General features: G+C 44.8%; 1 protein-coding gene across 3 annotated transcripts; it reads left to right on the forward strand.

Moving 5' to 3' along the window:
• The first annotated feature begins 1,110 nt into the window (after nucleotides 1-1,110).
• Nucleotides 1,111-15,900, forward strand: TMEM248 (transmembrane protein 248). 3 transcript variants are annotated; one of them, XM_035559130.2, is made up of 9 exons: nucleotides 1,118-1,345; nucleotides 7,327-7,529; nucleotides 8,527-8,730; nucleotides 10,538-10,712; nucleotides 11,399-11,684; nucleotides 12,913-13,063; nucleotides 13,838-14,021; nucleotides 14,478-14,621; nucleotides 15,389-15,900. In XM_035559130.2, the coding sequence occupies exons 4-9, from the start codon at nucleotides 10,554-10,556 to the stop codon at nucleotides 15,407-15,409; spliced, it is 945 nt and encodes a 314-aa protein (XP_035415023.1). In that variant the 5' UTR covers nucleotides 1,118-1,345; nucleotides 7,327-7,529; nucleotides 8,527-8,730; nucleotides 10,538-10,553; the 3' UTR covers nucleotides 15,410-15,900. The 3 variants fall into 3 exon arrangements, with proteins under 3 accessions (XP_035415021.1, XP_035415023.1, XP_050570716.1); XM_050714759.1 differs by lacking the exon at nucleotides 1,118-1,345 and adding an exon at nucleotides 9,887-10,043 and having other exon boundaries at nucleotides 7,378-7,529; XM_035559128.2 differs by lacking the exons at nucleotides 7,327-7,529; nucleotides 8,527-8,730 and having other exon boundaries at nucleotides 1,111-1,345.
• The last annotated feature ends 11,491 nt before the right edge of the window (nucleotides 15,901-27,391 follow it).

Consider the following 27,391-nt stretch of genomic DNA (forward strand, 5'->3'; position numbering starts at 1 on the left):
CACCACCCTGCTGTGTTGCTCCTCCTGGGAGCAAGGCTTCCCCTCCTCCTCTCATGCTAGAAATGTTACTTGTTATAAATTACTCTCAGTCGGAAGAATTTGAATTAAGTCAATCAATTTATTGAGTAAGCGATCAGCAAGCAAAACAGCGCTGGGCGGCCGGGGGAACTCGTGCTCCTCCAAGTGGCGTGCAACTCCCCCCCCCCCCCCCCCCCCGCAGTCCCTTTTTATCATTCAGTTATTCCGGGTTCCGCTGCGTCAGTCGTTGCTAGGGGGTCGTCTTGTCCCAGTCACTTCTGTCCACCACTTCTGTGGTGGTCGCACGGGTGAAGACAGTCACCCTTCCCCCTCTTCCTTATTCGGTTATATCAGTCCTTGAGACAGGGGAGTACGTTACCAATTTAGCAACCTATTATTTACACAATGTTCTCTCCGCCATGGACCTGAGATATCCTGTCCCTTGGGAAACTTCTCTGGGAAACAGCTTTGGGAAAAAGCCACTGTTTGAATAACTCCCTTCGTTCCTTTAATGTAACAAATTAATGTACAAACATTCTTGCCATCTATCACATTACTGTGCTGGTTTGTTCTGTCAAGTCAGCAGCTTAAGATTTTGTTTTGAACACTTTCAGGTAGCGGACACCTTAAAATGGTTGTTCTTTTTTCTTTTTTTTTTTCCTGTTGGAACAAGGTGGGAGATGATGAGTGGCTGGGAAATGACACCACAGCCCTTAAGGGACTTAACACAAACAGGAGCCGGTGGCAGTGACCTCATAAAATTGCCCTTTTCCAACTGTTTTGTTTTGTTTTTTTTTTGAACGCATTAGACAAAATTCTCCCTCAGGGCCTCCCCACCACCCTGAAGCAGACAGCGGGGCGTAAATAGCGGGGGCACAACGCCTTTCTTGGGGGGGCGGCGGGGCGGCAGCAGCAGCCTCGAAGCCGGCCGGCCTGAGGAGGGGGGACCGGAGAAGGAGACCCCCGAGCCCTCGGGGGGCTGCGGACCGGGCTCCCCCCGCGGCGGGAGGCCTGAGGGGCCGGGCCGCGCCGTGCCGGCGCCGCCACAAGCTTGTCCCCCCCGCGCCACCGTCGGCGGGGCCGGCCGGGGTGAGAGGTGACGGCGGCGTCCCCGGAAGCGGCGGCAGGAGGAGGAGTAGCAGCAGCAGGAGGAGGAAGAAGAGGAGGAGGAGGCGGGTGTCTGGGCAGCGGCTTCCCCCGGCCCGTAGCCCCCCGTCAGGGCAGGAGGATGGTGCAGAGCCCGCCCCGCCGCCGCCGCTGAGCTCCGGGCCTCCGCCCGCCCGGCCCGGGGGCCGCTTCTTCCTCACCCCGACCCCTCCGGGCACCGGTAAGGTGGGGATGGGGCCTAGGAGGCCGGGGGGGATCCCCTATGAGGCCTCCTCGGGGCTTGGGGAGGGTCCTGCTGGACTGTTTGTGCCACCCCCGGGGACCCCGAGCCACCGGTGAGGGGGGCTGAGGTTGGGGTGCAGCCCCCGGCCTGGGTCGGGCACCGGGGGGCGGGGGGCGTCCTCTGGTGCCGTGCTCTGTGTGCTTTATCGCTGCTTCTGCTCTAGTGCTTATCCTAAGGGTTTATTTTAAATTAGATCTTAGCCCGAGCTTTGTATGCTGGCTGTCGTACCAGGAAAAATAGTAAGAAGGAGTAATTCCGGTAGCACTACCGATATTTCTGTTGCAAAACAGTTTCCTTCGTTGCCTTTTCCTATTCGCTATACATCCCTATTTTATTATTTTCTTGGTTTACCTTATGCCTAAAGACGTTGTTTTTCTTTAAGGATAAAATTCCTGCTGCACCATGGCAAGGATATGGCTGCTGGGTACCTAAAGTTAAATTTGAGCTGTAAATCTTAGTTGTAGACACGGGCACCCCGGGAGCCATTGGTGCCTGACAAGGGACAGAACTGATCGCTGCACGGGCTTTTTTGTTTATTTTAATTCCCGTTTGTTTGTTTTTTAAGGGCTTGTCTTCTCTGGGGAAATTTAATTGCATAGTTAGCTCTGCCCACGTTATTATACAGTTGATCCTGGTAGACAAACCTTGACTCTGGATATGAATTATTAAGAGTTACTTTCCACAACCTCATTGGGCTTCAGAGAAGTTTTATGGTGCGTGGTGTATCGTGAAATGGGAATGCCTCCTCAGGCCCGTCTTTTCTGGTAAATCATTAATGCCTCTGTAGAAGCAGGTAAGGTCAAGGCAGCGGTCACCCGTCCTTCTGCTCCCAGGTGGGGTGTGCGGAGCTGGTCTGGGCTCACCTGGGGAGCTGTGCCGCTTCCCTGGGCTCCGAGAGGAAGCTGATGGCTGCAATCCAATTTCTGGTCAGCAGGTGTCCGCATAACAGGGGACAACTTTTGTTGGCAGACTGAGCAGAGATAATATCGAATTGTGCCCGAGAGCCCTTACGCTCTTTGACTCTAGGTTTAGTCCCATCAAAGAGGATTAAGACCTCAGTGGCTTTGTTCCTTCCCATGAGTTGAGGAGTGGCTCGAGGCCCGAGGAATGTGATTCTTCTTTTCCACTTGAAAGACAAGGACTTGAAACGCCGCCTGATGACACAGAACAGGCTCTGTGCTCTGCCAGGAGAAAGGCGCGGAGCGGTGCTTGCATCCGAGGGCAGTGACAACCAGACCTTGGTGTCCTTTGTGTGAGCCGGATGCGCCTGGCAGCAGACAGGACACTGGTGACTCCATCGCCCCCGGACGGGTTTCGTACCACAGGAGTGCAGCTCCCTCCTTAAGCACTTGCTGGCAGTGTTTCTGTGAGCATCATCTTTATTTTTTATTTAAAAATGTGCTTTTTTAAAGAGAAGTAATGCTGCTTTATCAAACGAGCCCATAACAAAGTATTTATGAAAACCTTTGGTGTCACAATTTCGTTGCTTTCCCCAAATTTCCCCTTGCCCAAGGCATGGAGGTGTTGGGAGTGTTGTTTTCGAGAAGACCATTCCGAGCAGACTTGTCAATAAAGCAGGTTCCCAGAAGTCAGAACTCCCAGGTTTTGTTTTATAAGAGAACTCGCATATGCCCTGGCATGTCGAGGTTTGGTAATTACCTATCTGGAAAATGGAGAGACTGTTCTTCCACGAGTTTGGGTTAAGCAAATTAAAGTTGTATTTCTTTCGACCAGGGGCGTGAAGTACACCGGCGTGGTAACGTTACTGCTGGGTTTCTGCTTTTTCAGCCGGTGCCCAGTTTTTCAGGTGTTTCTGCTGCTATTTGTGTTCTTTCCTTCAGCAGTGGCCACTGGCTCTCTTTCTACTCCTTGCCCAGTCAGTGTTACCTTCTACACGCAGAGCTCCGCTTTGCCATTCCCACTAAAGCTGCCATTTCCTCGACTTGTCACTCATTTTCTGCTTGTGATTCAAGCTGTGTATCTGGCTGGGTCTCTGTCTCATTGCAGTTCTCATTACAAACAACAGTTCTCATTACAGACCGTCTGAAGAGCCTTTTCCTGGCGTTTTTCTGTACTTACCGTGCAGAATCCCACACCACGTTCCTTAATGTGTAGCCTTAATGAAGTCAACGATTAACCTCCTTCAACTGGCTGCTAAACCAGTGTCTGATTATTAAGCTGTTACTGAGACTTTTCATTGCTTCCTGAGCAAAGCCTTGCGGCGAACTGCGCCTGTTTGGCTGCGGTGGGCTAAATTTGCTTTCTGGTGGAAATGTATAGGATCCACTTCTAGGGGACAGCCCCTATAAAAAGGAATCGTTTTAATTTTGCTTTCCTCTCCCAGGTTCTCATGCTGAAGAGCAGTAACTGGAACAGCTTTTTATTTTTGTATTTTTTTTAGACTCAAGGCCTTTGACGTTGTATAATGCTTTATATATATAATATAGTATATATATAGTATAATATATGTTATCCTGCAGTCTGTGTGATGTAGAATATGTCATGCTGTAAGTCATGGCTTTGGCTTCTAAAAGTTGGAAGGCTTTACAGATGCCCAAGCCAGAACTCTTGCATACGAAAACATATTTTTCCCATCACACAGACTCAATTGGCAAGCAGTGCTGCCTTTTTACAGTTTGGCAACAAAATGTCTGTTTTCAAGCACAGGTTAGGTTTGCTTTTGTTTTGCAGCTGGGTGTATTTTAAATCATGTTTTTTGCTTTTAACAATGGTCAGAATTCAGGGTTCATTGAACCGGCGAAAGAAAAGGCTTTCTTCACATTGTTTGTATTTCTTGGCTCCTGACTTTTCTACTCTTCTGGTTCTTCTTCTTTTTTAACTCTTAGCATTTAAAAAGAAGTGTTTTGAACTTGTTTGCATTTACGCAATGTTTTTTTGGCATTTATTTCTTGAAATTGTAAATTAAGATGTAAAAAATTACCTTTGCCTTCCCAGGAGCATTAAGCGACACGCCGTGTGCTTGTGTTAAATCCACCGCAGGTGCTTAGAACTCCAACACCCAAGTTTGTTGGGCAGCGCTGCTCAGTACATGGATATGTCTCGTACACAGACATTTGGCTGAGTAAAAGTTGATCTACAAATTTTCCTTGTTATTTTTTTAACTCATCTACCTTTAATTTTGCTTTCTGTCTTTGACAAGAGTTACATATGGGAACTTGGGGGTGTGAAATTCAGTATTAATTTCAGTCTTCAACTTTCCTATAAGTGTGACCAGATTGCTACCCTTCCTTGCCTTTGTTTTATGGGTAAGAGAGCTGAAATGTTTGCTGTTTTTGTAGCTCCTGGGGATGTTGAAATGTTTAATTATGCTTTGAAAAGTGTTTCGAGAGGTGGAAAAAAACCACTTTGTGCAAGTAAGTCCCTGGGCTCTCAGAGTTTTGTTAATAATCAGCTTCCCAAATGGCTCTGTTATTGGATTATATGAGGAAATAACCTCCTTTGCAGCAGGTGATGCTCTCTGGCTCATTCAGTGTTGTCCAGCGCCTTCCATCTGTGCTCTACGTGTGGGCAGAGGACCGGGCTGTTTTCTTGTCACGAGAAACAGTGCTCTGTGCTTTCTGCTTCCAGACTCTAGGAAAGCGTTTGTTTGCTTTTAATCAGTAAACATATTTGTAGGATGAAATAGGTCAGAGAATGAGCCACGGACTGGCCTGAGCTGATCACCAGGAGTCATCACCTCCTCCTTGCGCAGCCCTGAGGGCAGGGAGCCTCTGCACCTCTGCCTGGGTACCTTGTGGTGATATTTTGGCTGCAGGGGTTGAAGGATCCTAGGGGATGTTTTTGTCAATTTTTCCTCTTCCTCCACAAGTCTTGCTCACTGCTTTTCTACTTTGAGAAGACCGATGGCATTTACTATGAGTCTTTTCATTTAATTTTGTAACGCTGGAGGACCGACAAAGGGGAAGAGGATCAGCTGGCCGGTAAAAGTGCTCTGCCCTGGAGGATTCTGCTCAATCCCAAAGTAGAGATTTTGGCATCCCTCAGGAGCTAGCCCTGCGTGCCCTCTGCTTCTGGCAGAGGCTTGGGGCTGTGCGATTGCATCCCGCAGCGTCTCGTTATGGTTCTCGAAAGCTGAATTAAAGCAGCTGCATTTGCTTGCACCTCCTGTTTTTTCTGTAGATATCGGTATGGAAAAGTAAGTCTTCCTGTGAAGTTAGTGGGAAAGCTCTCTTTCTCCCAACTGCATATTTTATGTTAAAAATAGTGTATTGTGAAATTCCAACAGAGATGGAAATCTATTGATTAGCTGTCTCCAACTCCTGGAAGAAGCTGCCCGTAAAAGCTGCTGATAGTGTATGTAGTAGCAATGGGTAGTTCATTTCAGGGTATAAAAGGACAGCCCTCTGGCGAGGTTAGACACTTTCTAATTTTAAGTTTTACCCTGATTTTTTTTTCCTTTTTAAAATGTGTGAGATTTTTTCCTTTTCAGAAAGTGGGAGATAATAATTGGCGTTGCTGTGCGAGCCAGCAGAGGCCTGATTTCCACTTGTCGGATCAGCTGATGTTCCTTTTGCTAGTTCTGTTTGATAGCTTGGCGATACCAGATTAGAGATAAAGACATTCTCATTAAGTACTCTTTTTAAGGCTTTGACAGAGCACCTTGAATACTCTGAACTTTAATAGGCAGCTTCACAGTTAACTCAGCTGTGATCTATTTTGCTTTACCATTTTTCAGTGTACTTAAATGTGTATATTTACTATTTTTAGCGGTTTAGGTGGTAGAGATCACATTCTGTTCATTGAGAAGAAAGCCAAATTCAATTAAAGGTATCTTTAGTACCTGCTACAGTTTCCTGTTCTTAAATGAGAGGCGCTTCAGTTTGAGATCAACACCGTGGCTTTGTTTGCATGTTACTTATGGGTGGTTTGCTAGGAAAATCACAGTTCGATTGGTTTGTGTTTGAGCGTTTTCCTGGCACGCAATGTTACTTTCATTCAGGTTAACCCTGATGTGACCCATTTCCTAACCCCCATTGTGCTACTGGTAGTGAGGCGTCTTTGAAAACAGAATTGATAATAAAAATACACGGAACTGCACACAGGGAAGATGAAATGCTCTGAAGTGCAGGAAGATGCAGGCTTGCGAAATATGCGAGGTCTCAGTGCAGTGCCGTAGGGATGGGTTAGCTCCAGCCTGCTCCCTTTCTCTTCCACCCACCCTTTTCTTCCTTAAGACATTTCAGTGTTGGTTTTTGTTGTTGTTGCTTTAAATATTTAGCCCCCCCCCAAATATTTTTCTTCTGTGGACTGCAACTATCTTGTATGCGTAAAAAGAAGGGGAAATATTTTTACGGAAATCGCTTGATTTTTAAGCTTTCTGGTGGAAAGATAGCAACATTTTGGCAAGAGATATAAAAATTACGTTGTATGTTTACTTTAATCTCTTGGAAAATCATGTTTTGTTTTTCCTTTTGGCAACTCCAATTTTATTTTTAATACCTGCGTTAGTACACCATGTTTTTTGTTGATGTTGTTATGAATTCAGCTCCTTTGATATTAAGCCCCGAGAAGAGAATTTAATACATCTGCTGTGACTCATTTCATCGACCTTTTGCTCTTTGCAATAGACTTCAAGATTTTCCCGATTTGTAATTTATTCTCGAAAACCTCACAGCTCCGTTTCAGAAGTTACCTTTTCCTCATCCCCTGTCACACACGAGGCAGGAACAACTGATAGTGTTGCTTTCCTGAGGCTGCTGTATTCATCCTTGAGCTATCGTGGTGGAAAACTCCCCCAGATTGCAGAACAGGCGACTATTTACTTATTTTTTTTAGATGGTTAAACAAGTCTCCTTATTTTTTTATATGGTTAAGCAGGTCTGTGTTTGCCTGGGACTCTGGCATGCTAACTGCTATTTCCATCCTTCACCATCTTTATCGTTTTAATTCCATAACAGACCATCCCAGGTTTTGCAGGGATCTAAAAGCGCGCCACCTCTGCAGCTCTTGTCCCGCGTTTCCCGATGAGCACCATCAGCCAGAACTGCCCGTGTTGTCCCGACGCGTACACCTCAGCACCAGGCAGCTACGTTGGAGCTGGCGGCCGCTGTTCCGAGCTGGCATTTCTCCTTCCTCCTCTTGTGCTCCAGCCACTTGTTAGGTTGGTCGTGGATGTTTTTATTGCGCAAGCATTAAAAGGCTTGGGCAGAGTGGAGCGAGGCAGACAGCAGCCATTAGGGCCTCTTTCTAGATTACTTATTTAGCTAAAAAGAGAAACCCGATCTTGCTTCCCTGACCTGCCAGGAGGTAATAGCATTCTGTTTCTTTTCCTTAACTGTGTGAAAGAGAAATAAAAGTTTCAATGGTATCCTGTAGGTTATTCATTTACACAGAGGAAGCTGTGAGTTACGAGGAGAGCTGGTAGAGGAACAGCAATTGTGGTATATTTCTGACAGGTCTTAACAGAAGGGAGGAGTGTAAGTGTGTGGACCATTAACCAGCCCCCTAAAATGTCATAGGAATATACGTTTTGATTTATGTGCCCTGAGCCGTTTCACGAGTTCTTTGATAATTAATGCTGTTCGAGCACTTTGTTCCCTAAAAAATCGGCAGTTCTCCAGGCAGCAGCTTGGAAATACTCCTCTTCGTTCTGATTTGTGCTAGCCATGTCCAATTGCTGTTTTCATGTCAGCTCCGGTATTAAATCCACAGTCGTTCCCTTTTCTCTCACAAATGCTCAAAAGGCATGTTACGCTTCGGAAATTGCAGCTTATGGCATTTTCTAATTGCTTTCAAAGCTGGTGACTTATGGGAGCATATTAAGCACCCGGCACTTTAAAGCTGGTGATCTCTTACATAAAAATATTAGCCCAAATATTTTCGTACGCGTGCTTTTCAGCACATCGAGCTTTATGGCTGATTTTAGGCCCTGTAGTAAACAAGAACGCTAATGGAACTGTTGGAAGCCCCTTTAAAAAGGGCTCGCAGACCTGTATATGCTGTGGGTGACATTCAGCTTTGATTAAATGCTCTAATAAAGCCTGCATCTGTGTTGTTATTTTCACAAGGAAATCCAGAAGGGAACGCTGCATACGGCTCTGCTTTTGGGTTATCTTTTGATCTATTTCCATCTCAACATGTGTCTCCGATGTTTTTAGCTGGAGCGTTCGGGGGTTTTTAACTAGGCTCGTTTAAGAAATTTGCTGCAAGTGACCAGACAGGAGGCAGGGCACGCAGAACGAACCCAGCATGGTCCTGACAGGCACCGGCTCTCCCTTCCCCTCTCTCTCCTGCCCTCTCCTGCCACCGTCGCAGGCTTGTTTGGCCATACTACGGCTGCTCTTGGGCGGACAGAAGTTCTGGTAAGGTGCACATTTGTCTCACCACCTCTCTCCTTCTCTTTCCCCTCTTCTCCTTCTCTCTGCTGTCTTGGCGCTGTGCTTCTCATGCTCGGACATACTGCATACTTCTGGCAGGGGGTGTTTGCAGTTTTATCAGCTTTTGCTGATAAAAAGCTCCCGGCTTTCCTGGTCTTTGCAGAGTGGATGGGAGTTGGTTGATAGAGCAAAAAAGTAAATGCAGGACACGATCTTGTGCTCCGGAGCGAGCCCTGTTTCAGCAGATCTCATCGAGGAGAGCAAGTAGGTGCGTGGGGAGAGTCCAGGAGAGCTGGCACGCACAGCTCCATGTCGTGCTGCTGCCACAGGGCTTCTGGTCTCTTCTCTAGACCCAAATTTCTCTTCTCTGGAGCAGTTTTGCAGCTTTAGTTGGTATTGCTTCTGTCAAGAATAACCGAAGCATTTCTGCCAGTAAAATATTGAGTATGCAAAAGTTGTGATCAATGTACATCGTGGGATCTGAAAAAAAACAACTTGAAAGTTTGTCTCGTTCCCTTTTGGATCAGTAGATCAGATCACGGCTTGTGCTCCTTCAACCCTGTCCCTCCTACACCCCTGGGCTTACCGAGGCTTGGGCCGCACTGCAGCTGGGAGGTAAATGACATGTGCTTCTAATAAGAGGCCATGAGAATCACATAGACCTGCAGGGAGCAGAGGCCCTGACTTAATTAAGGGTTATCAGATCAGTATGAATGCTCAAACATTAACCACTGCAGTGCCACATCCTGTAGATACTAGTCCTGAAGCTTGCCACTTCCTATGAGTTTTGAGGCTGAGCAGCATGTAGCTAGGAACTGTTTCTGTGCTTCTGTTATAGATGGGGTTAAAAGCCTTTTCAACAGGATTGTAGGTAAGACAAAGGTAAAAGGTTTTCTTCGAGTTTTCTCCTTGCAGAGTTGCTGAACTAGGTGCTGCAAGGCTGCACTTTAACACTTGAATGTTTGCTTTTGACTGTGCTGGGAGATCGGGAAGCTGATACAGTGAACTTAGCTTAAGTCTTTCTGCTCTGAAAATGGAAAAACAATTAGAAGAATCAGACTAAATACTACTTTTTGGATAAAAAAAACAATGATTCAGTACGTTTCCTCAGCGTATGTTGAGTCCTCTCTTTTGTTTACAGACTCCAGTAGAAGTTCTCTAGCTGCTGCACAAATTGGAGAGAGAAAGGAGCTGCTTTCTCCTCCCCACTCGTGCTGTTCTTGGGTGTTTCTCACAACAGGATTCTCGGTGCAGAAGCCCAAAATGCCCCTAGGCTGATTCTTGGATCCCGTTTGAAGGTCTTGTCCTTTGGGGCTAGGGATGGGGAGAGTCATGTTGTAAGGCTTCAGCCTCGGTTTTGATAGTATATGGGGAGACGTACAGAGGTTGCTTTGTAGGCTGCATTGCAGCTCCATTTGCACTGTAATTCGAGGAGTCCAAATATTGCTGGAATTAGTCACAGAGCCTATTCTGCCTAGGAAAGTGGGAAGGAGAAGGGATGGTATTATTGCTCATCAGCGATATCGGGCTGTGCTAGAGGTTGTCTTCACTGCTTAAAGTCTGTTGGTGATTTTTAAAGCTGAGAAGGTAAAATCGAGTGTGTTTTTGATTTGTGCTTTATTTGAGGCGTACCGAGCCTGTGTTCAATGACCAGTACAGAGCTGTATAATTGAATCTCATTTTCGCATATGACTTCATTTTTTTGTTGTCAAACTTCTCTCTTTTGTGATTGACCGCCCCCACCCCACAGCACACAGCCCAGTCACTCTGCTGTAATGTTCTTTCTTTTCAGGTGAACGATCAGAATAATGTTCAACATAAACCTGTTGGAGAACCTGAAGGTTTACGTCAGCAGCCGACCTCCGCTTGTGGTCTTTATGATCAGCGTAAGCGCTATGGCAATAGCTTTTTTGACACTGGGCTATTTCTTTAAAATCAAGGAGATCAAGTCACCAGAGATGACAGAGGTACGGTACAAGAAGTTCCCAGGTTGAACAGTGGGAATACTGATTTGAAATACATGCACAAAGCTAACGAGTTCCTTTTTTCCCCCCTGAAAACCCTTTTATGGCAGTGCAAGAGTCTTATGGGAGATTGTTTTCAGCATACTTGCCACTGATTTTACAGGAAAAGTGACTGTTGGTGTGAATGTGTGAATAGTCTTATTTTAGTTTAAGGGTGAGGCCAAATCATCTGACTTGGATTTTCCCTCCCATGGCTAGGAGCCTTTTTTTTTTTTTTATTATTATTATTCCATGATGTCAGCTAGCTTGTTTGTGAAACTTCTGTTCTTACCTAGCGTTACTATCCTGTAAGGAGGAAAACCTTGTTGGAAACCACTCGTACCCTGAGCGCGGTAGATAGACCAAGCCAGTATATTTCTGGAGTTTCATGAAGGGTATTCTTCTGCTGTGCCCAGCAGCGGTCAGGGGCAGTGGCTGGAATTGAACACTTCAGACTTCTGTAAACAACTTGTCCCATTGTTGAGATAGCCATGGTGGTGTTTGTGCTTGCTTTGTGAGCCATGTGATTTACGTTAAATGCCTCGAAACTGCAGGCAGGGTAGTATGTAGCAAGGTCTGTGCTGCTGTAGGGAAGTGGCAACCAGAAGTTAACTTGCTAATCCGCTCTAAATCTTTGCGTTTGTTTAAAGGACTGGAATACTTTCCTCCTGAGGTTTAATGATTTGGACTTCTGTATATCTGAGAATGAAACCCTAAAGCATCTCATCAACGATACCACAACTCCAGAAAGTACCGTGACCAGCGGCCAGGCAAGATCTTCTACACAGTCTCCACAGACTCTTGAGGACTCTGGTCCTATAAACATCTCTGTTACAATCACTTTGACGCTGGACCCACTCAGACCATTTGGCGGATATTCCCGCAACGTCACACATCTAAGTTCCACAATTTTTGGACACCAAATCGGACTCTCAGGTATGCAGGACTTGACTTTTATAAGTTTGAATGACGGCTACAGATAAATGAAAACTCTAGTTTATTACCGGTGAGATGAATCTTTTGCTTAGAACAGATTTATTGTGAGTGGAGTCCTGTACAGAGCCCTTCACTTGTTTGCTAGAGAAGCTTATCCCTGTGTTCAGAGTGGAAAAAAAGTGCAGGTTTACCACGATTAGGCTTTGCAATGTTAAGCAGTTAGCCTATAATGACAATGGAAGGTAACTTTTAAGCCAAAAAATTCTGAGCAGCAAAATCTTCTAAAAGTGACTCATTGGACAATGGTGTCTCGATACATCTTCAAGTGCTGAAGTCACATTTTGAAGGCGTTAATGTATATACTTTAGAGATCAAGTAGTGTAGTGCCTAAAAAATACAGTTTATCTAAAATGCATACATAAATTTTAATATTGCAAACAGCAAAAAATAAAATGATTTAAATTTCTGTGGCATGAAGACCTCTTATTTGGCTGCCCTGACAGCTTTGACAGGAGATTAGATTGTTAATAATAGATCCTCGTGGAATTTTAGCTTTTAGCCAGGGTTGCATTTTATAATAATGTCTGAAGGTGTCTTGAACCTCAGAGATCTGTAAGGAGACATTTGCCATAGCTGTAAATCTGAGTTCTTGTATTTTATATTATTATTTTGTTACTGCTTTGTGTGCTATCAAATGCAAGTTCCATTTCAAGTAGCCTGGATTTATTTTCAGTATGAATATGTCCATATGAAGTCAGTGTTCACTACCTAATCTGCAGTTCAGTATCTGCTAGCACCTTTTCATCTGCACAAATATCTCCAATTTGAAATGTGAGCTTCAGAAAAAGCAGATGTTCAACAACATCTTTGGCAGGAGAAAGGCTAAAGAAGTGTGATTTTACTTTCTAATAAAATTCTCAGAACATGCATGAATTCATTTATAAATAGGGAGGTATTTGTTTCTGAAAGGAGCCTGATGATCCCACTTCTTTTGGGGGCAGGAGAGATTAGAAAGACCAGCAGTTGTTGTTTTGAATTTTTTTTGGTGCTTTTTGTTGTTTTTTTTAAACTTTTTTTTGCTTTCTGTGTTGATAATAAAGTTGCTGGGTGACTTCAAAGGTACAGAATCGGGGTAAAATTGCACGCTTTCCTTATCCTAGCGATTGTTGCTCAGCTACTTTTGTGATTGGAAAACAGCTTTCCTTCTTTCCTCCTCTCTTTCTCAAAGGCAGAGAATCCCACGAGGAGATAAACATTACGTTCACCCTGCCGACTGCCTGGAATTCAGATGACTGCGTTCTTCATGGTCACTGCGAGCAGGTTGTGTTCACAACCTGCATGACTGTGACAGCAGCCAGCAACGTGTTTCCTGTCACAGTGTAAGTGCATTTTAAACTCTTTCACAGACTGGCTGTTGGGTGATTAATTTCTTAGCTGCTTCTCTGAGGTTGTCACATCTGATGAATGTTGTTGTTGACTGTGGATATCGTGTATCTGCCTTCCTTCCCCTGCAGTAAAACCCTGTCTGTCTTGAGACTTTTGCTGTCTTTTAGCAATGCTAGACTTTTCTGTGAATGTTTTGTCTCTAGGCATACCTGCCTTTCAGCATGCAGCCTGTGATTTAAACTTCAGTAAGAACTATGGAATCAGTGAATATTTAAGAAAGATACCCTATAATTTAGTTTCACTACCTTGTATGAGAGCTAAGACTTGACTCTGAGGATCTTATCCTCTTCCCTACCAAGAGATGAGCCTAAGCTGAACGTTGCTTTGCTACCAAACCCAGCAGGTGCAGACCTTTCATCAGAATAGTTTCCCTTTCTCCTCCAGGCTCCCTGACACTATTCAGTATACTCTGGAGAACCATCAGACAGGTTCCCATGACTGTATGAAGCCATATGAAAACCAGCATTTTTCTAATTAAGCTGTGGGGTGTTGACTTACTGGAACAACATTCAGTTAAATTTTAATGTTCGTATAGGAATCATATGTTTTTTTATACAGTCTTTTGGTTAAGACTTTTTTTTGCTGTTTTGTAAAACTGTGTTTTATACTGCTGTTAAGAAGTCTGGGCCTGACTCAGTTCTGAAAGTTAGCCTTACTGAAGGCGGAGAATGGCAATTAAGGTGCTAATTATTTCTGTTTTTCTGCAGTCAGCCACCACATTGCGTTCCTGAAACGTACAGCAACGCTACACTTTGGTACAAGATCTTTACCACAGCAAGGGACTCTAATACAAAATATGCACAAGATTATAACCCTTTCTGGTGTTACAAAGGAGCAATTGGAAAAGTGTACCACGCTTTAAATCCCAAACTAACTGTTATAGTTCCAGATGTAAGTGCCACGGTGTTTTTTACAAGTTATGTTCAATAAATGTGGTTTAACGGAATATGGGTCCTAAAATAGTCAGATTTAGTGCTGTTTTATTATATTTAGTGCAGGGGCTGAAACAGAGTTGGATATGCCTCACCACTGGTGGGCATGATGGTCTTCATGTAATCTCCATGGGCCTCACAGCTTTTAATAACCAAGTTTTATATTCTGAAATCATTTGACAAAAGGCAGTTCTTGTATATGGGGAGAGATCTCTAGTACAGAGTTTTAACATGAAGAACATTTTGGTTCTTTTTGTGCCACAATTAAGAATCACTTTCATTACTATGCCATCTTTTAATAGGGGAGAAAGTTGATTCATGAAGTAATTTCTGTGCTGAACGGGTAATTATTGCTCTAATATTAAGTGTCAACTATTGGTGCATTGTCAGTAAATGGTTTTAATTTTCTGTGCAGGATGATCGCTCTCTAATAAACCTGCATCTCATGCATACCAGTTACTTTCTTTTTGTGATGGTGATTACAATGTTCTGCTATGCAGTTATAAAAGGCAGACCAAGCAAACTGAGGCAAAGCAATACAGAATTCTGCTCTGAAAAGGTGAGTTTGAGTAATAACAAAATATTGACTCTGTTAAGAAAACATAGCAAGCCTCCTTTTTTTTTTTACATAGTACAGACTAGTTCTTATCTCTTGAAATGTAGGCCTAATTCCTTTTCAAAGAGACGTGGGTATTTTATCGTGGACAGTAAAGAAGGGTTCTACAAAATACATATATGTGCTGTGTAGATCCTCAGTTACATTTCTCTCCTCCAGAAGTGGATTATTGCAGTTCAGTAAGTGCTATAACGCAGCTCTTCTGCCACACTTCTGTTGTTATTCTCACTATTTTGTATGAAGCATTGAATAGATAGCACTGAATGGTTTTATTTACCTTTCATCGCAACAGACTGAAAATTTTGAATAAAACATGATACATAATTCTGATTAGCAGCCATTAGAATTACAAAAAAAAAACAATCACAAAGGTATTGAAACAGTCATTATTCAGTATGCATTGGAGACGTGGACTTTGCTTGAAGGATTAAATATGAATATATTTATTGTGAAGTAGGAAATGAATGTTGGCACCCTTTGATCTTGATTTTTTTGTAGCATAAGCTGTTTTGTTTTGTATTGTTTTTAAATTGATTATGCTAAAAACAAAATACCTTCAGACTTGCTTTGATTTCCTTTCCAAGTTAGACTTTCAAGGTTCTTCGAAAAAGGCAAGGACAGATATGCCAGCTGCATGGAGATAAGCAATATCACTGTTATGGGATTAGGAATTTGACTTTAATTAAATGTTTTCTTTTTCTTTTGTTTAGGTTGTTTTGTCAGAAGCATAATCCATCCTCTTCTTTTACTGAGAATGACTGAGAACCGTAATCATTGCCTGCTGAACCCAGAATGGGTCTTAACACTCTGTGAATACATTATCTTGCAATGTTGGTTTATTCCAACCAAAGACATTTCAAGTGCCTGTAATTGATTTGTACATATTTATAAAAGTATATTCAGAATAGGTCAGATGATGCACTTGTTCCGCATTGTAGTGCGGCCAGAAACTTTCAGTCTTTACCTGTGGACATAGCCGAATGTTTGTGTAGATATGTTTAGTGATATGGCTACATATAGTCAGAGCAAGATATTTTTGTCTAGCTGCATCTGGGCAGGTTAAGATGCCTTTGCAAATGTCTCAAACAAAACAACAAATCTTTGTTTTTTTGCCCAATGATATGTACAGTGTGTTTGAAACAGTATGCACCTTTGATATAATACTGCATTTCCAGAGCCACCAATCTACTACATGAATTAAATGTGTATTTGTGTGGCCTGATACCTTCTTCCATTTGCTCCTTGCTTGCAAGAAAAGATATGAACATTTTTAGATTTTTTTTGAAAAAAAAAAATACATATACACATTTTAATAGTGCTGTATTTAGGACAAACTTGTGCTTTTATTCATAGTAAAAACTTAAGAAGTGAAGTCCCATTTTAAAATCTTTCTTACTGAAAACTGCTAAGTTTGATTATATTTTTTGTTTCATTTGGCCTGCTGAATGCCAGAGAATCAGTCAGCATAGAGACTATCTGGAAAGCTTTCTACTTGGCCTCCCATCTGCAGTCCTCAAACCCAGAATATGCATCTCTGCTGCAGAGCAGCTTTCTGTAAACATTTTTTTTCTAGAAAGTGAAACTTGGTTAAAAGATGCATTGTATTAACAATGCCTGTTGGGGCTCTGCACAGCCTTGGGCAAGTGCAAATAATGAAAGAAAAAGAAATCCCATAGTCTGTTACTGACTCTCACTTTGGGACTCTCTATCCATCTCTGAAGGGCAGCTGAAAATGACACTTTATTAGCTTAGTCCAATTTCAATTTAATGCTGTGCACTCGGGGGAAGATGATGAGGAGTGAAATAGGACTGTTGCGCTTAAGGTCAGAGAGACCACACAGTAAAATTCATACTGTTCTCTGTGTCCATTCTTAAATCAGAGGAGTTTTTGTGATGTGCATTTTTCCCTCTCTCATTCTGGCTTCTGCTGTTTCTTTCCAGCTTGTTATTTGGCAACCTCCTTAATTTTCAGGAGTCTGGATTTTCCTGCAGACATTTCCACCACTGCTTTTAAAATCTCACTGATTGCCTTAATTGACCTTTCATCTTGTCTTTGTCGAATCATAGAATGGGGTGGGTTGGAAGGAACCTTAAGGATCATCTAGTTCCAACCCTCCTGCCATGGGCAGGGACACCTCCCACTAGACCAGGTTGCTCAAAGCCCCATTGGGGCATCCACAACTTCTCTGGGCAACCTGTTCCAGTGCCTCACCACCCTCATAGTGAAGAGGTTCTTCCTTATATCTAATCTAAATCTACCCTCTTTCAGTTTAAAGCCATTACTCCTTGCCCTATCACTACATGCCCATACAAACAGACCCTCTCCAGCTTTCTTGCAGGCCCTTTTTAAGTACTGGAAGGCCACTAGAAGGTCTCCCTTCTCCAGGCTGAACAACCCCAACTGTCTCAACCTGTCTTCACAGAAGTGCTCTAGCCCTCTGATCATCTTTGTGGCTGTCCTCTGGAGTTGCCCCAACAGCTCCATGTCCTTCTTATATTGGGGCCCCCAGAGCTGAATGCAGTACTGCAGGTGGGGTCTCACCAGAGTAGAGGGGGAGAATCATCTCCCTTGCCCTGCTGGCCACGCTGTTTTTGATGTAGCCCAGAATACAGTTGACTTTCTGAGCTGCAAGACCACCATGCCAGGTCATGTTGAGCTTCTTGTCCACCAACACCCCCAGGTCCTTCTCCTCAGGACTGCTCTCAATCTGTTCTCCACCCAGCCTGTGTTTGTGCTTGGGATTGTTCCGACCAGATGCAGGACCTTGCACTTGGCCTTGTTGAAATTCATGGGGTTTGCACGGGCCCACCTCTCAGGCCTGTCCAGCCAGGTCCCTCTGGATGGCATCCCTTCCCTCCAGCGTGTCAACTGCACGGCTTGGTGTCATCGACAAACTTGCTGAGGGTACACTCGATCCCACTGTCCGTGTCGCTGACAAAGATGTTAAACAGCGCCAGTCCCAGTACCAATGCCTGAGGAACACTGCTCATCACTGGTCTCCACGTGGATGTTGAGCCGTTGACCACAGCTCTTTGAGTGCAACCATCCAGCCACTTCCTTACCAACCAAGCAGTCCATCCGTCAAATCCATGTCTCCAATTTAGAGACAACATTGTGCAGGGTAGTGCCAAATGCTTTGCACAAGTCCAGGTAGGTGTTGTCAGTTACTCTTCCCCTATCCACCAATGCTATAATCCTGTTGTAGAAGGCCACCAGATTTGTCAGGCACAGTCTGCCCTTAGTGAAGCCACGTTGGCTGTCACCCATCACCTCTGTTTTCCATGTGCCTTAGCAGGGTTTCCAGGAGGATCTGCTCCATGATCTTGCCGGGCACGAGAGGTGAGGCTGACTGGCCTGTATTTCCCCGGGTCTTCTTTTTTCCCTTTTTAAAAATGAGGGTTACGTTTTCCTCTTCCAGTCAGTGGGAATGTCACTGGACTGCTACAACTTCTCAAATATGATGGACAGTGGCTTAGCAACTTCATCTGCCAGTTCCCTGAAGGCCCACAGTTGCATCTCATCAGGTCCCATGGGCCTGTGCACCTTCAGGTTCCTTAGCTGGTCTCAGGCCTGGTCCTCTCCTACAGAGCATGGTTCATGGTAATCCCAGTCCCTGCCTTGGCCTCCTGCAACTTGGGCGGTGTGCCAGTGATCTCTTGCTAGTGAAGACAGGCAAAAAAAAAGTCATCGAGTACCTCAGCCTTCTCCATATCCCGGGTAATCAGGTCTCTCATTTCCTTAGAGAAATCTTTTAGTGCTGACGTACCTATAGAAGCTTTTATTGCTCTTGATGTCCCTGGCCAGATTTAATTCTATCAGGGCTTTGGCTTTCCTGACTCTATCCCCAGCTGCTTGGACAGTTTCTTTATATTCCTCCCAGGCTACCTGTCCTTGCCTCCACTCTCTCTAGTCTGCTTGAGTTTGGCCAGAAGTAACTTGTTCATCCATGCAGGCCTCCTGCCCGACTTCCTCTTTGTTGGGATGCATCACTCCTGAGCTTGGAGGAGGTGATCCTTGAATATTAAGCAGCTTTCTTGGGCCACTCTTCCCTTCAGGGCTTTGTCCCATGGTCCTCTACCAAGCAGGTCACTAAAGAGGCCAAAGTCTGCTCTCATGAAGTCCAGGGTAGTGAGCTTGCTGTGCTCCCTCCTCTCTGCCATAAGGATCTTGACTTCCACCATTTCATGGTCACTGCAGCCAAGGCTGCCCTTGAGCTTCACATTTCCCACCAGCCCCTCCTTGTTGGTGAGGTCTGGGATAGCACCCCTCCTCGTTAGCTCCGGTATCTCTTGGGGAAGGAAGTTTTCATCAACACATTTGTGTAACCTCCTGGATTGCTTGTGCCCTGCTGTGCTGTCCCTCCAACAGATAGCGAGGTGGTTAAAGTTCCCCCATGAGGATCAGGGCTTGTGGATGTGAGGCTGCTTCTGTCTGTCTATAGAGGGGCCTCATCCACTCAGTCTTCCCAGTCGGGTGGCCTGTAGCAGACCCCTACTACAATGTCACCTGTCCTTGCCCTCCCTTTAAATGTGGCCCCTCAGCTCTCTGGCTCCTCATCCATCCTCACGCAGAGCTCCATGCACTCCAGCAGGTCACCAACATGGAGGGCGATGCTCCCTCCTTGTTTCCCCCACCTGTCCTTCCTAAAGAGCCTCCATCTTTCCATCCCGACACTCCAGCCATGGGAGCCATCAGGCTGCTCCTGGCTAAATTGCTGGTGTCCATATGAAACAACAGCAGCAGATAATAGTCAGTAGTGTGTATGAGGCACGGTAGCCTCTCGGTGACATCCCTGATAGGAGCCCCTGGTAAGCAGCACACCTCTATAGGGTGTGTCACGTTGGCAGACAGGTGCCTCCGTACTTTGGAAAGTCACCTACTATCCCCTATTGCCTTTTCTTAGCCACACTGGTTGTTATACAGGGAGCAGATCTGGCTGCCTTGCTCAGCTCCAGCGTCTCTCCTGATGTGATGGGTCTTTCCCCTTCAGTCTGTGGAGCAGTAGAGTGGTTCTGCAAGGGCACCTCAGCCTTCGGGGGAAGCCTTTTCCTCCTGCTGGTCCTTGCTGCTGCAAACTTCCATCCTTCTGTGTTATTGGCTCCTCTCCCTTCTGTACGTGCCAGTGGGGGAATCTTTGGCTGTTTGGCTGCGGGTCTACTGCAGGCTGCACTTGGAACCAGCTATCTAACTCCCTCTCAGCCTCCCTGATGTCACGCAGTCTTTTCACTGCCTCCTGCAGCTCTGCCACCTGCTGCAGGAGGTCCTCCACCTGGGCACACCTTTTGCAGGTAGGTCTGCAACCCGCACATATGCTTTTATCTCTCTTCCTTCGGTAAATTTCACTCTAAAGTACACAAAACAAGAAAATCCAAGTCAATGTCTTACAGTCTTAATTGTGCTGGCGTAAGATTTTTAGTTTATTACACATAGACACTGTTGGGAATGGTACCCTACTGGTTTGTGGGCCTGTATCTATAGGACTTCAGTATTCAGTAAGTTCATGACTCTTCAGAGCATTTGAAGCAAATAACCACGCTTTTCTTCTGAACCTGTTTCCATTCCAGAGTTTTGGTTACTTAAGTGGTGTTAACTAACATGCATTTTTCTCCAGGGATGTTAAGGTAAAGCTTGAGAGATGGCCTAGTTTGAAGTCTAGGGATAAAATGAAGCTTCCGTTTTTTTCTCCTGATGCTGCTATGGGCTAATACTGCTTCACTAATGTGAGTCAGTGAAGGAAAACAGGTAGACAGCTTCTCCTGAAAATTGTCTGAGCTGTTCCTAATGTATGCATACCCAGCCTTCTGCATTGATAATGACTTCTAGAGTTGCCTACGAGGGTGGCTTGATCTCGGGACCAAAGGCAGGAAGAGGAAACCGATTGGGGTGGTGTTGCAAATTCTGGAAACACCTAATAAAAACCACAATGCGACTCCTTTAAAAAAGCAAACCCATATCCATTCTGTTTCAGCGACCTAAAAATCCACCTCCAAATGTCCTATTTATGAATTGGTCTGGTGGGGAAAACAGATTTTTTTTTTAAAATCAGCTTTGCTATTTGGTAATTAGAGGAGCCTGCTTTGCAATTTGTCACCCACTGCATTGAAATACAAAGAAATGCTAAGATTGTGACCAACAAAAGCAAAAGGGAAGATGTTAGAGAAATGTATTTTTGGCCTTAGTTTATCCCTTTGCACCCATGTATTGCAGCGGAGAGCTAAGTGTGTCCATCAGGTTGAAATGCTGTAATACTGAGGAATATTGGATTGTTCCTAGGCGCAATGTACAAAAATTAAATGCAGCCAAACAGAAGAGTAAAAACTTAATATTAAAGTTCAGATCATATTGATCTTTCCTTTTTTGTTTTCTTTTTCTTTTTAACTATGACTTGAATCAGTTTTGATTCTATTTGTACGTGTTTTCTTGTTCTTAGAAAGCTGCCATTTTCTTTTGCATTTTTCTTTGGCATTACATAGAAAATCTGAGCCTTGGTTTTCAACCCTCTGCAGGTGATTGTAGGGTTAAGATGGCTTTTTTTGTTTTGTTTTGTTCTTACATTTCACTTGTCTTGTTGCATGATGGTTAATAGCTGATTTGGAAATGACATTTCTCTCCTAGATTAATTTTGTGTTTGTAAGATGTGCATATTGCTTTGCAGAATAAAAACGATGAAGTTTATTTTGTTGTCTTTATTTCTGCTAACCAGATACTATGGAGGTTTCATAAATCATTACATTACATGCACCCTTGGAAGAAATCAGTAGTGAAAGTCTATAATGGATTGGAATTTCAAATCCTTTGTATGGTGCAGTAAGCACCTTTTTATGTGTTATGGGGGGGGGGGGGAATGCAGCTGGTTCCCATCATGACAAATGCAGAATTTGTGATGTTTTTCTTGGGACCTCATTGTCTTTTTGTCTCGTATCAGTCACAGGTACATAAAACTTGTTTTATTGATGCAATGCAGATTTCTATGCTGCACATACAGGTGGAGCACTAGGAGTGTGACAGAAGAGGACAGAGAACAGCCTTAGCTATTTTTCTGAGACCAGTGTGTTGTTAATAGTCAAATGAGTTTTTATTCCATTCACATGTATTTCCCCTTTCAGAATCCCAAGAATTTCTGCCAAATGTCGTCTGTCTTCTGTGTTGACAGTATTATTAGATTTAGCAGGAAAACCCCCAAACAGGTTAATTTCTTGCTGCAGTAAGGACCTCTGAGAGGAAGAGGAAGGTAGAAATAAGCACTTGTGATTGCTTCATTTTCAGGTTCCATGACAGTGCTAAGAGAAGTACTCAGTATGCCTTGATCATTATCATGCCCACCCCCTGCCTCCTTGCTACAGATGCTCTGTAACTCACTCAGCTGAACTGAGACCAGGTCCTGAGCATTCCAAAATGCTTGCAGGTGGCTTGAGATCGTTGAAGGACATATATGGATGGCTTTTGAAATCAAGATAATGTAAGTCATTAAATTCTAGCTCCAGTTATTGTGCAGCTGGAACAAGTTGCACCTGCATGTTTTCAGTGCTTGAGGGAGTAGGAAAAACATACTTGGTGTTGCTCTTGGAAGCTTGTTTAAAAGCTAGGCACTGAGTATTTGACAAGCACAAGAAGGCCAGCCTGTCTTGCTTTGCTGGAGAATGGAGTTCAAAGCATTCACATAGTGCTCTAACATACCCTGGATGTATGCAGATGGTGCCTATTCAAATCAAGTGACAAATGGGAGCATTGTTTAAAAGCAAATCTGTGAAGTTGTTTTAGATTCTTTTTTTTTTTCTGGGGAGAGAAACTCTAAGAATTAATAGAAAAAAGTGAATTTAAGAGAATAGCTTTGACAAATCCCCTTGGTTTGGCTCTAGGAAGTCTGGCTAGCTCTGAAATGTCTGCCCTGAATTAGCATTAAAGCCCTGTGTTAGCATGGTTTCAACTTGGAGTTAGTCTGTCACTGTTTCAGTTAGCAAAGCAATCTTCTTGGCCTCTGCTGAATTCAGTCCGTCAGCCAGCGGAGAGGAAGAGAGAGGTGCTAGGACATGTATTCACTTGTTTCCTGTTAAACAAACTTTCTTTTATAACTCCAGCAGCCACTATTTGGCAAATACGCACATATGTTCAGTGAGCTCTGGAGAAGTGCAACTTCCTTGAAGAAAATCCTGTTTTTAGAGCTATTACTGCATAGAATTATACATGAGTAGACTTAAAGGAAGATCTATAGTGAATTTCCATTGGGGAAAATGTACTTAGTATCCATTTTTTTTTTCTAAAGTAAAGGCAAGGAACCTGCTGTCTGGAATAGCTGACAAGCCTCTTGAATAGGGAAAGTCTTGCTGTAATTTAGTACCACAGTTCTTTCAAGGCCCTCTCCTGGCTGTTCGTAGCATGAGCAGCCTAAAAGTAAGTTTTAAGCAGGTAGTAGTACAATGGAAGAAAACCAGGCTGCTTTGCTGATGAATAACAGGACATTTCCAAGAGCCGGAAAGTTGGAAGGGTGGGGTGAGCAGAAGGGATTCGTTTGATAGCACTGTAATCAGGCTGTTTGCTCATAACAATGGTGTTTGTTAACAAACAAAAAACGGCAATGAAAAATTATGTAAAGCTTGCTCATCTGGAAAAAATGCATGCACCATGTTTGCAATCAGATTACATCTAGTGTTAGCAGGCAGCTACAGATTGGGATGAGAAGTACCATCTGCTGTCAGCAGTGGCATTTCTTTAATCGGGCGCTTTGTGCCAAATATTTTGGTATTATGTGGAAGTATTACTGAAAAGGAGGAACAGCATGTCTTCTTGCAGCAATGCCTTCTTTCTGCAAGCAAATTTCCTTAGCCTTCTTTTTAAAAGAGTTTCAAAGAAGTGTCCTCAGAAATGCATGTGAATAAATATGTTGAAATTTAGATTGCAATTTCTTTTCCATCCAGTGTTAATCAAAATATTGCTAGAGATGATTTACCTGGCAGAATGAAAAAATAAATCTGTAGCAAAAGGTAGAAAACTACACGTGTTAAACTCTTTGGGCCTGTCTGCCTTTAACCAGTTAATTCAGTGACTTTCAAACTTGATTTCTGAGCTGCACAAACATCCTCCTTGGAAGATGCCTGAGAACTTGCATGTACAAAGGTTTCTTTGTGGTGTCTGTTAACTTGGGTAGTCTTTCTGTTAGCCTTTGCCAACTTTTCAGATGTAGCTTGGGGACTGACCTTGAGATGTCTGTTAACCCCATGCTGAAAACAACTCAACTAAATAAATAGCAAAATTGCTGAGAACCAAGGTGCAAGCTTGCTGGATTTGGATCTTTGTTCAGCGCTGATGCAAGCAGTGTTCCTGTCCATCAGTGCACTGCACCAGCTCTCAAGAGATCTGTATTTCTTGCTCTGCCTCGCTGGGTGACTTGGGCAGCTTGCTTTACGTTTGCAGATCTCATTTTCTCCTTTATTTCTACAGGCTTTACAGCTGTACAAAGTGCTATGACCTTTACTGGTATAAACTTAGGGAGGTTATTTCCTAACCTGCAAGACTTCCCAGCAGAGCCAATATTTGCTATCTATCTTTCAGAGATGTTTCTTTACAGGATGTTAAAATAAAAATTAGGCACCTAAGGATAGACTTCCTTCTGTTATCTCTGTTGTTTGCTCCTTGCACCAATATTCTTGCACCTTGATGAAACAGGTAACTACATGAGATTTCATCTGTAGCTAAACGCACAAGTCAATCTATGCATGATCCGTTTCATAGACCTTATTATTAAGGTTTGTGAATAGGAAATTTCCCAGGACATTACATTGATTAGCATATACCATTGGAAAAGATCCCTTCTGGGTAATGACCTCAAACTTATTACAAGAGGGAGATTTACAGAGAGAAGGGTGACAATGTCTTCCTACAGTCTTTGTATAAAAGACTAACTTTGTCTGCTCCTACTGTGCAAGCATGTCTGTGGGGAAGAAGAGCACAGAAGCAGCTCAGGTAAGTGAGTGACTGCAAAATGTGGATAAACCCATCACATCCTTGTTCCCATTTCACCCCAGAGCCCCATATAAACAAAATTATCATTTTCTAGCAAGCACATTTGGTAAGGAAAGTAATTTTATGACCTGTAGGTGGGGATGTGGACATGTGGAGCTCACCCTCCCAGCAGCACTCACCACAGCTTAATACCCAAGGGGGGATTTTCACCTTAGAGTTTCCTCGTTTCTACTGGACTCTCCCTTTCCTTTGGCTGCAGTGCTTGCTGAGCAGCTGAGGCCAAGTTGCTGCCTGTGTCTCAGGTGTGTGGATTTGCCATTTTGCAGGGTAACGAGGTGCCACAGGAGCTGCTGAGCACCTCTGATTGCTCCTCAGCTGGTGGCTGGGGACGTGGTGGTTGAGCTGGGGTGGTCAGTGCAGGGCACTTGGCTTCTCCAGGGGGAGAGGTATTTCAGGCAGTGCATGGGAGGTTTGGGGATGATACGAAGAAAGACTTGGAAGTGAATGAGTGGGACTGGGGCTGCCTCCTCCTGCTGGTGGTGCTGTTACCCAGGTAAGTCCCTGCCTGCAGGGGGCTTGGGGGTAGGGGGGCTGTGGTGCTTTTGTGTTGGGTGGCAAAACTGGACTCCAACGTGAACCCAAAGGGGCTTTAGGAGGTGGTGGCCGGTGGGCTAAGAGGTTGCTACAGAGCTTAAAGCAACTGGGGCTGGCTGAACTTGCTGTTCTTTGAGCCTGAAGCAAACAGGGTGGGAAGGAAACTTTCCGAGGAAATCCACAGCGACATCAGAGTCAGGGCTAGTACGGGGGGAGGACTAGAAATGGGGGGGGGGGGGGGGCGAGGAATGAGTTAATTCAGATCAGGAAAAGAGGTCTGACACTTCTGCAAGGAACTGACTTGAGGCACGCAAGGACCTGAGAGAAAACGGGGCGGGAAGCGGCGAGGCCTGGCCCTGCCCTGCCCGCCCGGCGCCGCCAGGGGGCGGCAGGAGCCCGGCCTGGAGACGGCAGGGGCCTGGGCCTGGGCCTGGGCCTGGGCCTGCTTCCAGTCGGGCCCGAGCTGGGCCGGGGCTGCAGGGTGGGAAACATGACGCTTTTTCTGCCCCCGGTCCTGTGGGGAAAGGGGGGCAATGGCAGAGCGCAGTGTCCTGGTGCTTGAGGAGTGCCTGGAGACGTGTAACTGCACTCTGGGCAGCGAGCGATGCTCGTGGCTCTGCCACACGTCTTGTCTGGGTGCCCCTGTCCCCCCTGGGGTGCCTGTGTGCTGTAGCTTCACAGGGAGCTTTCCTCACCCCAAGGGGTGCTGGGGTCTGCATCTGTTGGGTATCGTGGCTGAATCTCCTGAACAAGCATTAGGAATTACAGTGCAAACGTAGGGTGCTTCTGTCCTTCCTCTGGTGATTGTCAGATGTCATTGTCCCCTAAAACGAGGGGTTTTCATTGAGGAAGGGATGGAATATTGAACGACAGCAGTCTTCCAGCCCTTTCCCTGATGTTCCCAAGCGGTCTCTCTGCTGATGTGCTCCTTTGGATTTGATCAGTGCTCAGGTTTTTGTGCTGTGACACCTACCTGGCAATGTGCTTCTCCTTGCCTCCACCTGTGCTTTCAATAAACAACCCACTGGCCTTAGCACTTCCTTAGCAGTAGGTGTGTGGTTTCCCTTGCGCAGCATCTGAGGCCACAGATGCCCTTTCTTAATTAGAAACAAACCTCTTATGCAACAGAGGCACTGTGGCGTTCCCAGGGCTTTGTTGTAGGGCTGGGGATGCTTTACCCTGCTCGGTTCTGTTCTTGCAGGTCCCAATATGTCTGCAGTTGCTCAGGGAAAGTCTGGGAAGTGGGTTGGTTTTCCTGGGTCTTGTTCCCATGTGGGGAAAGGTAACAGCAGGGAAATTGTGAAGAATATATTGAGTTTGGGAATCTTCCCCGTTACAGCCCAGCCTGGTAAGCAGCTGAGCAAAGGTCAAAGCAATTTAACAAGTTTGTCCCTGTTGTTGATTACAGGGGGTATAGAGGAGGCATTTGTCTTTCTCTGTTGTGATGGTCGTAAATATCAGTGCCCTGGGTCTGCAGTTGGTGCTACCTAACGAGTATGGGGTCCATCATAAGTTGGAATTGATATCAGGTGGAGGGAGGCAGTGTTTCCAGGAAGATGGCTCAAACCCCTGCTAGCAGCAGCACATTAATGTCTCGTGACTATGTCCTGGCTCTTGTACCTAACTTTGCCCAGAAGGAAACAGGATTTAGAAACCTAGCTGCAGCTTGTTTGTTTGAATATTTGAACTTTTCCCCATCTCCTGTTAGAAGTAAAGCCACAGTCCCTGTGTTTCTCTGCTGTGGTGGATCAGGGAAATCTTTCTCCCCCTGCTTTGGATTTTGCCTGAATGCGCACACAGCTCCCGCTGGCTGTTAGCAGGAGAGCAAAGCAAGTGAGGCAAACCCCTGGCACACCGTGCTGTGTTCCAGGAGCACAGCGGGCTCGGAATTATTTATGATGTTCCATTGTGCATGAATAAAATGTTTTGTAGGAACACAGGAAGCCTTCATCATTGGAGATGTCCCAGCAGTGCCCGCTGCGAGCAGGCACTTTCACGAACTGAGGTGCTGGCTGCTCCCCAGTGGCTGGAGGACCGTGGGGTTAATGTCTCGCTGGCTTCTTGTGTACAGGAGGGTCATAGGCTAGACCCATTCAAAGCAGTTTTTCAGCAGAAAAGCTCCATCCACCAAGTGGTTGCCCAGGCACGATTGTGCATG

This window comes from Cygnus atratus, chromosome 20 (genome assembly GCF_013377495.2).
Source record: "Cygnus atratus isolate AKBS03 ecotype Queensland, Australia chromosome 20, CAtr_DNAZoo_HiC_assembly, whole genome shotgun sequence".
NCBI classification, from domain to species: domain Eukaryota; kingdom Metazoa; phylum Chordata; class Aves; order Anseriformes; family Anatidae; genus Cygnus; species Cygnus atratus.

Coding starts and splice junctions, on each gene's coding strand:
- TMEM248 (XM_035559128.2), top strand. CDS start 10,554: ATGTTCAACATAAACCTGTTGGAGAACCTGAAGGTTTACGTCAGCAGC. Junction 10,713..11,398: donor AGTCACCAGAGATGACAGAG/GTACGGTACAAG, acceptor GTTTGTTTAAAG/GACTGGAATACTTTCCTCCT. Junction 13,064..13,837: donor AACGTGTTTCCTGTCACAGT/GTAAGTGCATTT, acceptor GTTTTTCTGCAG/TCAGCCACCACATTGCGTTC.